At 37.5% G+C, this 13,504-nt stretch overlaps 1 protein-coding gene across 2 annotated transcripts; it reads left to right on the top strand.

The window, feature by feature from the left end:
- Positions 1–9,875: 9,875 nt before the first annotated feature.
- On the top strand, positions 9,876–13,476 carry LOC124743698. Of its 2 annotated transcripts, XM_047248870.1 has the most exons (5): positions 9,876–10,030; positions 10,149–10,448; positions 12,339–12,486; positions 12,601–12,676; positions 12,787–13,476. In XM_047248870.1, exons 2-5 carry the CDS (start codon positions 10,300–10,302, stop codon positions 12,936–12,938), a joined length of 525 nt encoding a protein of 174 aa, XP_047104826.1. In that variant the 5' UTR covers positions 9,876–10,030; positions 10,149–10,299; the 3' UTR covers positions 12,939–13,476. The 2 variants fall into 2 exon arrangements, with proteins under 2 accessions (XP_047104826.1, XP_047104825.1); XM_047248869.1 differs by having other exon boundaries at positions 9,876–10,448.
- The last annotated feature ends 28 nt before the right edge of the window (positions 13,477–13,504 follow it).

The following is a 13,504-nucleotide window of genomic DNA, read 5'->3' as shown; positions in this document are numbered from 1 at the left end:
CAAATTGATTCCATATTTTTAGATTTCCAGAAGGCTTTCGACATTGTTCCTCACAAGTGTCTTCTATACAAACTGAGTGCCTATGGAGTATCGCCTCAGTTGTGTGACTGGATTCATGATTTCCTGTCAGAAAAGTCACAGTTCATAGTAATAGATGGACAGTCATCAAGTAAAACAGAAGTAATATCCGGCGTTAACCAGGGAAGTGTTATAGGCCCTCTATTGTTCCTGATCAATATTAATGACATAGGAGACAATCTGAGTAGCCGTCTTAGACTGTTTGCAGATGATACTGTCATTTACCGTCTTGTTAAGTCATCAGATGGTTAAAATGACTTGTAAACTCATTTAGATAAGATATCTGTATGGTGCAAAAAGTGGCAGTTGACCCTGAATAAAGAAAAGTGTGAAGTTATTCACATGAGTACTAAAAGAAATCAGCTAAATTTCGATTATGCAATGAGTCACACAAATCTAAAGGCTGTAAATTCAACTAAATACTTAGGGATTACAATTACACATAACCTAAATTCGAACAATCAAATAGATAATATTGTGGGTAGAGCAAACCAAAAACTGTGATTCATTGGCAGAACACTTAGAAGGTGCAACAGGTCTACTAAAGAGACTGTCCGCCCTATTCTGAAGTATTGCTGTGCGGTGTGGGATCCACATCAGGTGGGACTGACGGATGGCGTCGAAAAAGTACAAAGAAGGGCAGCTTGTTTTGTATTATCACAAAATAGGAGAGATAGTGTCACAGACATGATATGTGAATTGGAGTGGCAATCATTAAAACAAAGGCATTCTTCATTGTGACGGGATCTTCTCACTAAATTTCGATCAGCAGTTTTGTCCTCCGATTGTGAAAACGTTCTGTCGGCACCCACCTACATAGGAAGAAATGATCATCATGATAAAATAAGAGAAATCAGGGCTTACACAGAAACATTTAAGTGCTTGTTTTTCCCATGTGCCGTTCAAGAGTGGAACAGTTGAGAGACAGCTTGAAGGTGGTTCATTGAACCCTCTGCCAGGCACTTTATTGTGAATCGCAGAGTAATCACATAGATGTATATGATGCAGTAGCGTGTCAAAATATGCACAACGCATCCTTCTGCTATGGCAGTGAGGAAATGGACTCACTTCCATGAAACAAAGCGGCAGTGGTACAGCTGCTGTCATTTTGTTTCTCATATCTTAATGGTACTCACTATAACACAATTCTACTATTACAGGTAAGAATCTTGTGCAGACATACTTCATTTACCTTGTACTTACATTTAAACCTGTAACTACCTGAAAAATAAATTAATGTGTAAGCATTATTGATATCAGGGGAAAATGGATTGTTCCTTTACTTGGATTTTTACATTGAATTAGTGCTTGTTTCTATTTTGTATGAATTGTAAAGACAATTTAGTCTTATGCTAAGAACATGACAGTTTTAATTTTCTTCCAAAGTAAGATTTACACAACAGTAAACATTGGATTATACATGCTGTTTGTAGTGAGTTGGGGGAAGAAAATTTTGTATCTTGTTCACTCATCACAGTAAACTGACCCAAAACATGTGATGAAGCAGCATCAGCTGTTGACTTCTTGATGACAAGTATGTTGTATATTAATGTAGTATTAATCATGTGCTTTTAACATACTCTTTATCAGGAATTAACCTCACACAAACATGAAACAAAGTTCATGCAACTGGCATAAACACATCAGATGTACAAAAATGCTAGTAAAAACTCGCTGTTAGCAGTATTTTTTTATGTGGTACAGCATCTAAATAGTTTAGCCAATAACCAACTAGGCAGGTTCAATACTGCTGCCAGACTTTCTGATCTAACCACCTATTTCCACGTAATTTGGTGGGAAATTTTTTAAGGAAATTTTTCAGATAGTGTCACTTTCCTAGAGCAAAGAAAAATTAAGTAATGTTATCCTAAAAACCCTTCCCCCATGAACCATAGACCTTGCCATTGGTGGGGAAGTTTGAGAGCCTCAGTGAAGCAGATGGCCATACTGTAGGTGCAACCACAATGGAGGGCTATCTGTTGAGAGGCCAGAAAAACATGTGGTTCCTGAAGAGGGGCAGCAGCCTTTTCAGTAGTTGCAGGGGCAACAGTCTGGATGATTGACTGATCTGGCCTTGTAACACTAACCAAAACGACCTTGCTGTGCTGGTACTGTGAATGGCTGAAAGCAAGGGGAAACTACAGCCATAATTTTTCCCGAGGGCATGCAGCTTAACTGTATGGATAAATGATGATGTCATCCAATTGGGTCAAATTTTCTGGAGGTAAAATAGTCCCCCATTCGGATCTCAGGGGAGGTACTACTCAGGAAGACGTCGTTATCAGGAGAAAGAAAACTGGCATTCTACGGATTGGAGTGTGGAATGTCAGATCACTTAATCGGGCAGGTAGATTAGAAAATTTTAAAAGGGTAATGGATAGGTATAGTGGGAATTAGTGAATTTTGGTGGCAGGGGGAACAAGACTTTTGGTCAGGTGAATACAGGGTTATAAATACAAAATCAAATTGGGGTAATGCAAGAGTAGGTTTTATAATGAATAAAAAAATAGGAGTTCGGGTAAGCTACAACAAACAACATAGTGAATGCATTATTGTGGCCAAGATAGACACGAAGCCCATGCCTACTACAGTAGTACAAGTCGATATACCAACTAGCTCTGCAGATGATGAAGAAATTGAAGAAATGTATGATGAGATAAAAGAAATTATTCAGGTAGTGAAGGGAGACGAAAATTTAATAGTCATGGGTGACTGGAATTAAAGAGTAGGAAAAGAGAGAGAAGGAAACATAGTAGGTGAATATGGATTGGGGCTAAGAAATGAAATAGGAAGCCGTCTGGTAGAATTTTGGGCAGAGCATAACTTAATCATAGCTAACACTTGGTTCAAGAATCATAAAAGATGGTTGTATACATGGAAGAATCCTGGAGATACTAAAAGGTATCAGATAGATTATATAACGGTAAGCCGGAGATTTAGGAACCAAGTTCTAAATTGTAAGATATTTCCAGGGGCAGATGTGGACTCTGAACACAATCTATTGGTTATGAAATGTAGATTAAAACTGAAGAAACTGCAAAAAGGTTGGAATTTAAGGAGATGGGACATGGATAAAATGAAAGAACCAGAGGTTGTACAGAGTTTCAGGGAGAGCATAAGGCAACAATTGACAAGAATGGGGGAAAGAAATACAGTAGATGAAGAATGGGTAGCTTTGAGTGATGAAGTAGTGAAGGCAGCAGAGGTTCAAGTAGGTAAAAATGACGAGGGCTAGTAGAAATCCTTGGGTAACAGAAGAAATATTGAATTTAATTGATGAAAGGAGAAAATATAAAAATGCAGGCAAGAAGGAATACAAACATCTCAAAAATGAGATCGACAGGAAGTGCAAAATGGCTAAGCAGGCACGGCTAGAGAACAAATGTAAGGATGTAGAGGCTTATATCACTAGGGGTAAGATAGATACTGCCTACAGGAAAATTAGAGAGACCTTTGGAGAAAAGAGAACCACTTGCATGAATATCAAGAGCTCAGATGGAAACCCAGTCCTAAGCAAAGAAGGCAAAGCAGAAAGGTGGAAGGAGTATATAGAGGGACTATACAAAGGTGATGTACTTGAGGGCAATGTTATAGAAAGGGAAGAGGAAGTAGATGAAGATGAAATGGGAGATATGATACTGCATGAGAATTTGATAGAGCACTGAAAGACCTAAGTCGAAACAAGGCCCCAGGAGTAGACAACATTCCATTAGAATTTCTAACAGCATTGGGAGAGCCAGTCCTGACAAAACTCTACCATCTGGTGAGAAAAATGTATGAGACAGGTGATTTACCCTCAGACTTCAAGAAGAATATAATAATTCCACTCCCAAAGAAAGCAGGCGTTGACAGATGTGATAATTACGGAACTATCTGTTTAATAAGCCACGGCTGCAAAATACTAACACGAATTCTTTACAGACGAATGGAAAAACTAGTAGAAGCCAACCTCGGGGAAGATCAGTTTGGATTCCGTAGAAACACTGGAACACGTGAGGCAATACTGACCTTACGACTTATCTTAGAAGAAAGATTAAGGAAAGGCAAACCTACGTTTCTAGCATTTGTAGACTTAGAGAAAGCGTTTGACAATGTTGGCTGGAATACCCTCTTTCAAATTCTGAAGGTGGCAGTGGTAAAATACAGCGAGCGATAAGCTTTTTACAATTTGTACAGAAACCAGATGGCAGTTATAAGAGTCAAGGGACATGAAAGGGAAGCAGTGGTTGGGAAGGGAGTGAGACAGGGTTGTAGCCTCTCCTGATGTTATTCAATCTGTATATTGAGCAAGCAGTAAAAGAAACAAAAGAACAATTTGGAGTAGGTATTAAAATCCATGGAGAAGAAATAAAAACTGAGGTTTGCCGATGACATTGTAATTCTGTCAGAGACAGCAAAAGACTTGGAAGAGCAGTTGAATGGAATGGACAGTGTCTTGAAAGGAGGATATAAGATGAACATCAACAAAAGCAAAACGTGGATAATGGAGTGTAGTCGAATGAAGTCGAGCGATGCTGAAGGAATTAGATTAGGAAATGAGACACTTAAAGTAGTAAAGGAGTTTTGCTATTTGGGGAGCAAAATAACTGATGATGGTCGAAGTAGAGAGGATATAAAATGTAGACTGGCAATGGCAAGGAAAGCGTTTCTGAATAAGAGAAACTTGTTAACATCGAGCATAGATTTAAGTGACAGAAAGTCGTTTCTGAAAGTATTTCTATGGAGTGCAGCCATGTATGGAAGTGAAACATGGACGATAAATAGTTTGGACAAGAAGGGAGTAGAAGCTTTCGAAATGTGGTGCTACAGAAGAATGCTAAAGATTAGATGGGTAGATCACATAACTAATGAGGAGGTACTGAATAGGATTGAGGAGAAGAGGAGTTTGTGGCACAACTTGACCAGAAGAAGGAATCGGTTGGTAGGACATGTTCTGAGGCATCAAGGGATCACCAATTTAGTATTGGAGGGCAGCGTGGAGGGTAAAAAATCATAGAGGGAGACCAAGAGATGAATACACTAAGCAGATTCAGAAGGATGTAGGCTGCAGTAGGTACTGGGAGATGAGGAAGCTTGCACAGGATAGAGTAACATGGAGAGCTGCATCAAACCAGTCTCAGGACTGAAGACCAAAACAACAACAACATCCTAAAAGACAGATACATATAGACAAAGTCAGATAAAACATAGTCCAAGAGGATATAGCTGAAAGAAAGCAAATTGTGCCAGATTTTTAATTTTTATATAAAAGCATTAATTACTTTGATTTGCATATTTAAGCAGTTTTGTTGCGTGCTTTAACACTTTTGTTACAGTTTCTAAGTGCTGTTGTAATTCTTTCAGTCACTATGGTTTGCACTGGAATATTGTCTGAAGAGCAGTTACATGCCTCACTGTGTCTTTGCTTTCCCCTTTACCCATATAGATACTTCCTAAGTTATCAGATATACCCAACTAATCATTAGCATTCTTCTGTGAGACTGTATTTCAAAAGTGTTCTATTCTTCTCTGCACTGTCAGTGTTTCCCTAGCACAAAATTCCACACTCCAAATAAATTTCTTCAGGAGATCCTGACACTTAAAATTTTGATTTTGCCACAAGTTTTTCAGAGAAACTTCTACAGCTATTGGCAGTCTGCACTTTGTTCTCTTTGCTTTGGCCATACCCACTGACCAAATAACTCTGGCAGTGCACAGACTAGATTAAGAAATAAACTCTACAGCATTGCTTGCTTTAAGTTCATTTATATTACCTTCAAATTAGTTTTTTTTTAATATTGAACTGCTAGTAGAGGGATTTAATACTGCCAGTGTTTTAACTTTCTAGGCTGTTGCCAACATTATAAGCAAAATAAACTGCTTCACCATGTGCTTTAGGTTAGGATTTTCTTAAGTAAATGTTTACTGTGGAGGTTTTGTAGGCATCAGTCCTCACTTTTCATCTATTGACTGACCGAAGATGACCACAATGTGGTAAAAATGAAAGTCTCCAAATTCTCCTATAAATTTTGCAAAAAAAAAAAAATAAAAAAAAAATCATCAGAATTTTCCTTTTTCCATTACATTATATTTTTGTGCAAAACTGAAAATATCCAAAATATCTGTGTCAGTGTAATAACTATGGTAAGTTTGCCAGGCAACTGCATAAAAATTATATTCTAGGCTATAAAATTGCCTCTGATTCATAGATTAGGCTGCCGGTATGTTGTGAGACATCAGTCCTCTATTTACTGTTGTCAGTCATCAGTAATTCAGTAGGCTTAGATTCTGTTCAAAATGTGTGCTCAGCTGATGGACTTCTTTTCAGGATCACAACAGTGAAAACTCACCAGTAACAGTATTACAAATAAATTTAAAGTGCTGTTGCAGTTTTTTTCTCCACCTATTGGTGTTGTTTAGTCAATTTGTGGATGATCCATTAAAACTTTTCAAATTGAACTGCTGATGTTACATTATCACACCAATGCCCAATGTTTGAGCAATACTCATTTCGGTATTACTAAATCATTGCTCAAACAATGGCAATATTTTTTTCATCAGTAACAGTAGTACTTGGGCATTTAAGAATTAGAACAATGAGAAATCATTACTCTCCTTTGAATTTATTTTAACATTTGTAGTTGATGTAGAGGGTTGCTTGTTCACCAAATGCATGTCCAAACTGAGCTTCATTGTTCAGGCATTAATGATTTAAAAATTGTAGAAAATAGTCCTGAATTGTTTAGGTAATTTTTGGTGTATGTTACCTTTAAATGATAATTCAAATGTTGGAGCAAATCAGGACAGAGCAGTAAGCTCAAAAAACATTAAAAACACTGGTTTACATTTCTCTGTGTCATTAGAATACTGGATTATTGACTAACAGCTTAGTTGTTATAGTCAAAACATATGAAGTGGGAAAGGGAATGGAGGTGTATTTGAATAACCATTATACAACCTTCACTGGGTGTAGTGAGAAAACCGTACTTCAGGATATTTCCCACAGCCTAGTTCATATAACCATGTAGAAAGCCTTAGTATAGTCAAAATTCAGTGCAAGACAGGATAATAAATTTGGAACTTTGACTGCTGTTGAATGGTATGGAATCAGTATTGAGTGACCTTGTAATCCACCCACATCCTTCAGTTTACTTTGATACTGACTATGATTAAGCTTACCTAGTTATCAGAAAGGCATAGATTCCAAAGAAAACAAACTGAAATGTGAAGATTAGTTCTACACTTCTCCACAAGTGGAGACTATCTTAATAAATGGAAACACTCATAATTACAAATAAATTTTGAATAGTTGAATTAGTTATTAAAGAAACTGCAGTTAAATGAAACTTCAGTTATACAAAGAAATAAGGTTGCCAGGCCTAAAATTGATGACTACTGAAACCACTTACATTTGATTAAAGTTCAGTGTAGATAAAAATTAGTAATATGGGTATAGACAACAAGTCATGGCTCACAGGAAGTCATTAGAAAAATTGGAGTACATAATGAGCACTCAAGATTAAGCTCTTTGAGATCAAAACTGAATTACTGCATTGTGGCATAATTATAAGTGTATTGTTAAAGTTATCTTAACTGTTATTCCTTTTGGAAAATGAACCATTCAAAATACTTAAAATTCAGTGTTGGAAACATAGATATCAATCTATATGTGCAGACAGGACAGACAAATGAAAATTTTTACCCACACCTGCCGCTCACTACGCGGATGCACCAACCACTACACCACACTGGTGCAGTGGCTTTGCACAACTGCAGACTACCCTAGCACATGTCTCCTCAATCGACATTCCTGTTCACACCTCAGCCCACATGGTATTCCCCCCAAACTTGACCAACATTGCACAGGTTCTCCAAATGTGTTGGAATAGCATCTCAGCATTGGACAAGGTGTGAATAGAAAACTGGATTGAAGGAGTCGGGCTAAGATAGTTTGTGCAGGTGTCCAAAGACACTGCAAGGATGGTGTAGTGGTAGTGCATCCGCATAGTGAGGCAGTGAGGAGAACTGGGCTCAAATCTTGGCCTCTCTACAAATTTTCATTTGCCACTTCAGTCTGTGTGCACGCATCGTAGATGTTTGAGACTTTGAAAGGTCAAGGTACCATTAGTGTAATTTGATAATGACAGCTGATGACAAATCATTAGAATACAAAGACACTGATATTCACATTTACCGAGACACATAAAAATCGTTAGTACGTTTGGCTGAGAGTTAAAGTAAACTCTTCTTCCACATTCAATATTTTTGGCAATTACCAAATGTTCCTTACAAAAGTTAGTAAAATCGATTGCAGTAAAATATTTGCATAGGGAATTTGATTAATCAACAAGAAATTGTTTCTCAACTTACCATAACTGCCAGAGAGTTAGGCTAAGTTTCTCTCAAACTGAAGTTTCTGTAGCTCACGTGATTATCAGTGTTAAGGAGAACAGAATGTTGACCCTGGTTGTGGTAAGTTACATGGATCAGTAGCAACTGTAGAAGAATCATTAAGTATGTACAACTGTTTTGTCCAAAAACCTCCCCAGAGGATAGAAAGTCTTTCACAGAACTGAGTCTGAGATGGCCCAGCATTACTGTAAAGCTCCTGGCATCGTGTATTAGCTCAGCACAGTAATGTTAACTGTGGCTGCTCTTCCAGTTGTGAATTATTCTAGGCATACTTTGGCCAAACTATACTGCTACTTCAAAGTTCTGTTGAAGCCTCTTAATAAATTAACATTGTTCTCTGACCCAGCAGAATTGTATTGGCTCTCTCATCCACAAAGTGTTACTGCTCTAGGTCTCCATGCTGGAGGCATACTTACTGCCACCCTGTGTCACTTGCAGCTAGTTGGCATCTACAGGCTGTTCAGAAATTAAGTGCGAGAAGAACTGTAGGAATTGTTAAGTGTTGAGCTGCACTCACATTGCCCACAAAAAAAGGTGGTTAACAGTCACATAAGTTTAGAATTGCAAGGTAACAACAAAGTCAATTCTGAACACACTGGAGCCTATACTGTTCACCTGTGCAGACATCCTCGATAGCCAGGACCACCTTAGAAAAGTGGCTGATAAGTTGGCGGTGAAAGTAGGCTATTGTCAATGGACTCATTTCCATGAAACAAAAAGGCAGTGGTACAGCTACTGTCATTTTGTTTCTCATATTTTAATGGTACTCACTATAACATAATTCCACTATTACAGGTAAGAATTTTGTGCAGACATACTTGATTTACCTTGTACTTACATTTAAACCTGTAAGTAGCTGAAAAGTAAATTAATGTGTAAGCATTGTTGATATCAGGGGAAAATGGATTGTTCCTCTACTTGGATTTTTACATTGAATTAGTGCTTGTTTCTATTTGTATGAATTGTGTAGACAATTTAGTGTTATGCTAAGAACATGACAGTTTTAATTTTCTCCCAAAGTAAGATTTACACAACAGTAAACATTGGATTATATATGCTGTTTGCAGTGAGTTGGGGGAAGAAAATTTTGTATCTTGTCCACTCATCGCAGTAATGTTGCGGGATGCGAAAGCAGCTTTCAGGTTGTTGGTGTAATGGTTCAAGGATTCTGAACTGGAGCAGATTCATTTGCCACGTAGACCTAGGCTGTAGGGAAGGGACCGTTTGATGTGGAATGGGTGGCAGCTGTCATAATGGAGGTACTGTTGCTTGTTGGTGGGTTTGATGTGGACAGACGTGTGAAGCTGGCCTTTGGACAGATGGAGGTCAACGTCAAGGAAAGTGGCATGGGATTTGGAGTAAGACCAGGTGAATCTGATGGAACCAAAGGAGTTGAGGTTGGAGAGGAAATTCTAGAGTTCTTCTTCACTGTGAGTCCAGAGCATGAAGATGTCATCAATAAATCTGTACCAAACTTTGGGTTGGCAGGCCTGGCTAACTAAGAAGGCTTCCTCTAAACAACCCATGAATAGTTGTTGAGTGTCGTATCTCAGTTCTAAAGGTATATCTAATTTATTTGTGGACATGCATTTATATCATATGCACCGTATTCTGTGAATTTATGATCTGCATTTAACCGTGTGCAACTACATACTTGTTTCAATGTTCTGAAAACACAGCAATGGATAGGAATCTGCTAGAAATTGCTGCAGCAATGATAGCAATCACTGCACTGGAAGAGGAAAAGGACAGAAGAGGCAGAAAAAGAGGTTGTTGGGCTCGACATTGGCTGCAGAGACGTGAAGAAGGGAGGGGTATATACAACATGCGATGAACAAAATGGAACCAGAGGACCCCAATGAATTCTGCAATTTTGTAGGCATGGACAAGTCATGTTATGACAAATTGTTGTCGTTCATCAGTGATAACATTTGTCACAAAGACACCGTCATGAAGGAATCAATTTCTCCTAGTGGAAGGTAGGATTGTATGTACTGCAATATACCATATTGTTAGGATTACAATTTTTGTGTGTGTACTGTCTGTATTTACTTTGTGGTGATTTCGGTGATTTCTTCAACAATACTGCAAGTGGGTTGTCATTTAGAGTCTGAGAATACCAACAAAGTTTCGTTCATTGGTAGGGTACAATCAGTGGCACTGTAAACATAACTGGAAAAGTGTATTTGAATGCGTATCAGTTGCACATATTAACTTTTACTAAGACCAAATCGAATGTTTATGTGCCCTTCCACTACATCATTAAGCTGCTGAAGAGCACTTTTATGCTAAATTATTTACGGTTTACACAGAAAAATTACAGTAATCTAGCACTGTTAGTATTATTTTTGGCCACTCATTTGTAATTCAAATGCATTATATCCTGTAGCAGTTATGTTTTCCAGATTTCACCGTATTCAGGCAACTTTGCACATTGATGTATACAGCGGGATTTTGAGTGGTAATTTAGATTGCATTTGTTTTTTTAATATGTGATTACTCCTAACTGCAGTACTGTTATATAATTTGTATATATATATGTCACTATTCATTCTGCAACCATCAATGTAAATAAGTCTTCTGGATAACCTTGTAACAGCTCAATTTGGCTTCTGAAAAGCCTTCTCTACTGAGGGTGCAATAATCTCATAAACTAAATTATTGTAAAACTAACTAAAAATCTAATAGGCATTTTTTGTGATCTTGTATAGGCCTTTGAATGTGTAGATTATAAAATTCTGCTAGGGAAAGTAATATGGTATGGGAGTAGTGGTCTCCCCCACATACTGACAGTCATATCTTAACACTGGAAAATGGAGGCTAGTAAATAAAATGGGAATAAGAATAAATTGACAGTGGGAAAATATTAATATGCTGTTCTGCTAAGTTTAGTGCTTAGCTGACACCTGTTCCTGGTCTACATAAACAATTTATAAGAAACATGTGACTTCAAAATATCTAATGTCTGCTGATGGCGCTACTGTACTGATAAAATGTCCAAACATATCAATACTAGAGTCAACCAGCAGAATAATAAAGGCCTACAGCTGGTTCACAGCCACTACCTTTAACCTTAATATGAAATTACAAACATATCAAAATGACTTAACAGGTACCAGAAGTAGTGATTAATAGGGAATTCAGTTTATAAGACTCCAAATGTTAAGTCTGTTGGCATTAGATGGATAATTAACTGAGATGTTACAAGCATGGTGGATACGTAACCATTTTACAAACTGTGCAGTAACAGCGTATTAGGAAATTGCTAATTTAACATCTTGCTGAAGTTTCAAAGACCTAGGGATTCTTACATGCCAATAATAATAATGCCAAATAATATTTAGTTTGAACTCAGTAATTCACAGCCACAATACTAAAGGTAACAGAGAGGAGTTTTACATTCTAATGTAGTAGCATCTAACAAGTTACCAGTGGACATCAAGCAGGAGACTGAAAATTTGATATATTTAAATATAAAGGAAATGAGTGTTTCTTTAGCCACTCTAAGATACTTGAATACTGGGACCCCAGAATGTGATTTCTGCATAACAGTGATGTTAGTATTAGGGTGCAACCTTACTTTGCCTGTATATAGACAGCTTATACTGGTTTGTGTGAGGTATTATACAGCAGCAGCTGAGCAATGAAGCAGTTGTCTTTCTCAAAAAAGGTGTTTTATTGTAACATACTTATATAATCTACAAATAATTACCATAACTGAGTAGATTGATGCTAGTCATCATTTTGTTGCTAGTATAGAATATAGAAGCAGCCAGCATATATTGCTTCTGCCTCTTGTACATGTCTTGAGTCATTCAGTATTGGATCTATTGAACTTGATGTGTGAATGAATAAAAATTTTTTTACAGGCTTGCTGTTACTCTCAGGTTCTTGGCAACAGGGGAAAGTTACAAGAGTTTGTCATTCTTGCACAGAATATTTGTGCCGAGTATTTCACATATTATCATGCAAGTATGCACAGCAATTCGAGATGTACTGAAAGATAAATATTTGAAGGTAAGTGTGTTCTTTAAAGCTATAGTTGAAGTATCGTCCCACCAAAACCAATATCCTCCATCATTACTGTGAAAACAATGTCATCAATATCTCACGGCTGTCACCATTCTGTAGGCTCCAACAACAGAAAGAGAGTGGCAGCTGACTGCTGACATGTTTGATGAACTGTGGCAGTTCCCAAATTGCTTAGGTATGTTACTTAATCAAGGAATTTACATTTTGTGTAGTTTATTATAACTGTCTCCAAATAAAATCTACTTAAACAAAATTGACAAATCATCTCTGTTGTTTTATTGACAGGTGCAATGGATGGGAAACATGTTGCGATTGCTGCACCAAGATCAGCTGACTCACTTTATTATAATTACAAAAAATTTAATAGCATTGTATTACTAGCAATCGTTGATGCTAAGTATTGGTTTTCTCTGATTGACATTGGGTGCAATGGGTGAGTAAGCGATGGAGGAGTCTTTCAGCAATGTAAAATAAGCTCTGCACTAAGGGAAAATTGGTTGCAAGTTCCACAAGAAAAAGTGCTAAAAAACAGCAACATATCTCTTCCACATGTTGTTGTGGCAGATGACGCTTTCAGACTCCAGTCATACAGCATGAAGCCCTATAAAGACTATAAAAATGAAACTCACAAAAATGTTTTCAATTACAGATTATCAAGGGCACGACGAGTTGTTGAAAATGCCTTTGGTATTCTGAGCAACCTTTTCTGAATATTACTGACAACTATTAAACTTGCTGTAGACAAAGTGGAATTAATTACGGAAACACTTTGCATTTTACATATTTTTTTAGATTGATGAAACAGACAGCACATATATGTCAACCAGAGACGTGGAAAACACGGAGTCTTGTACGATGGAGGAAGGGTCATAGCGTGCTGGTGCTCTGTGGGGTAGCGCACACCAGCAGAACTGCGAGGCAAGCAAAGGAAGTCTGTGAATACTGTGAATATTTTAATACGAGTGTTTCTGTCCCTTGGCAATGGAGTCAATTAAAAACTACA

The sequence above is a fragment of the Schistocerca piceifrons genome, unplaced genomic scaffold (assembly GCF_021461385.2).
Source record: "Schistocerca piceifrons isolate TAMUIC-IGC-003096 unplaced genomic scaffold, iqSchPice1.1 HiC_scaffold_2512, whole genome shotgun sequence".
Classification (NCBI taxonomy): Eukaryota; Metazoa; Arthropoda; class Insecta; order Orthoptera; family Acrididae; genus Schistocerca; species Schistocerca piceifrons.
The sequence above is the reverse complement of the archived record's forward strand: the minus strand, read 5'-3'. Positions and strand labels throughout refer to the sequence as shown.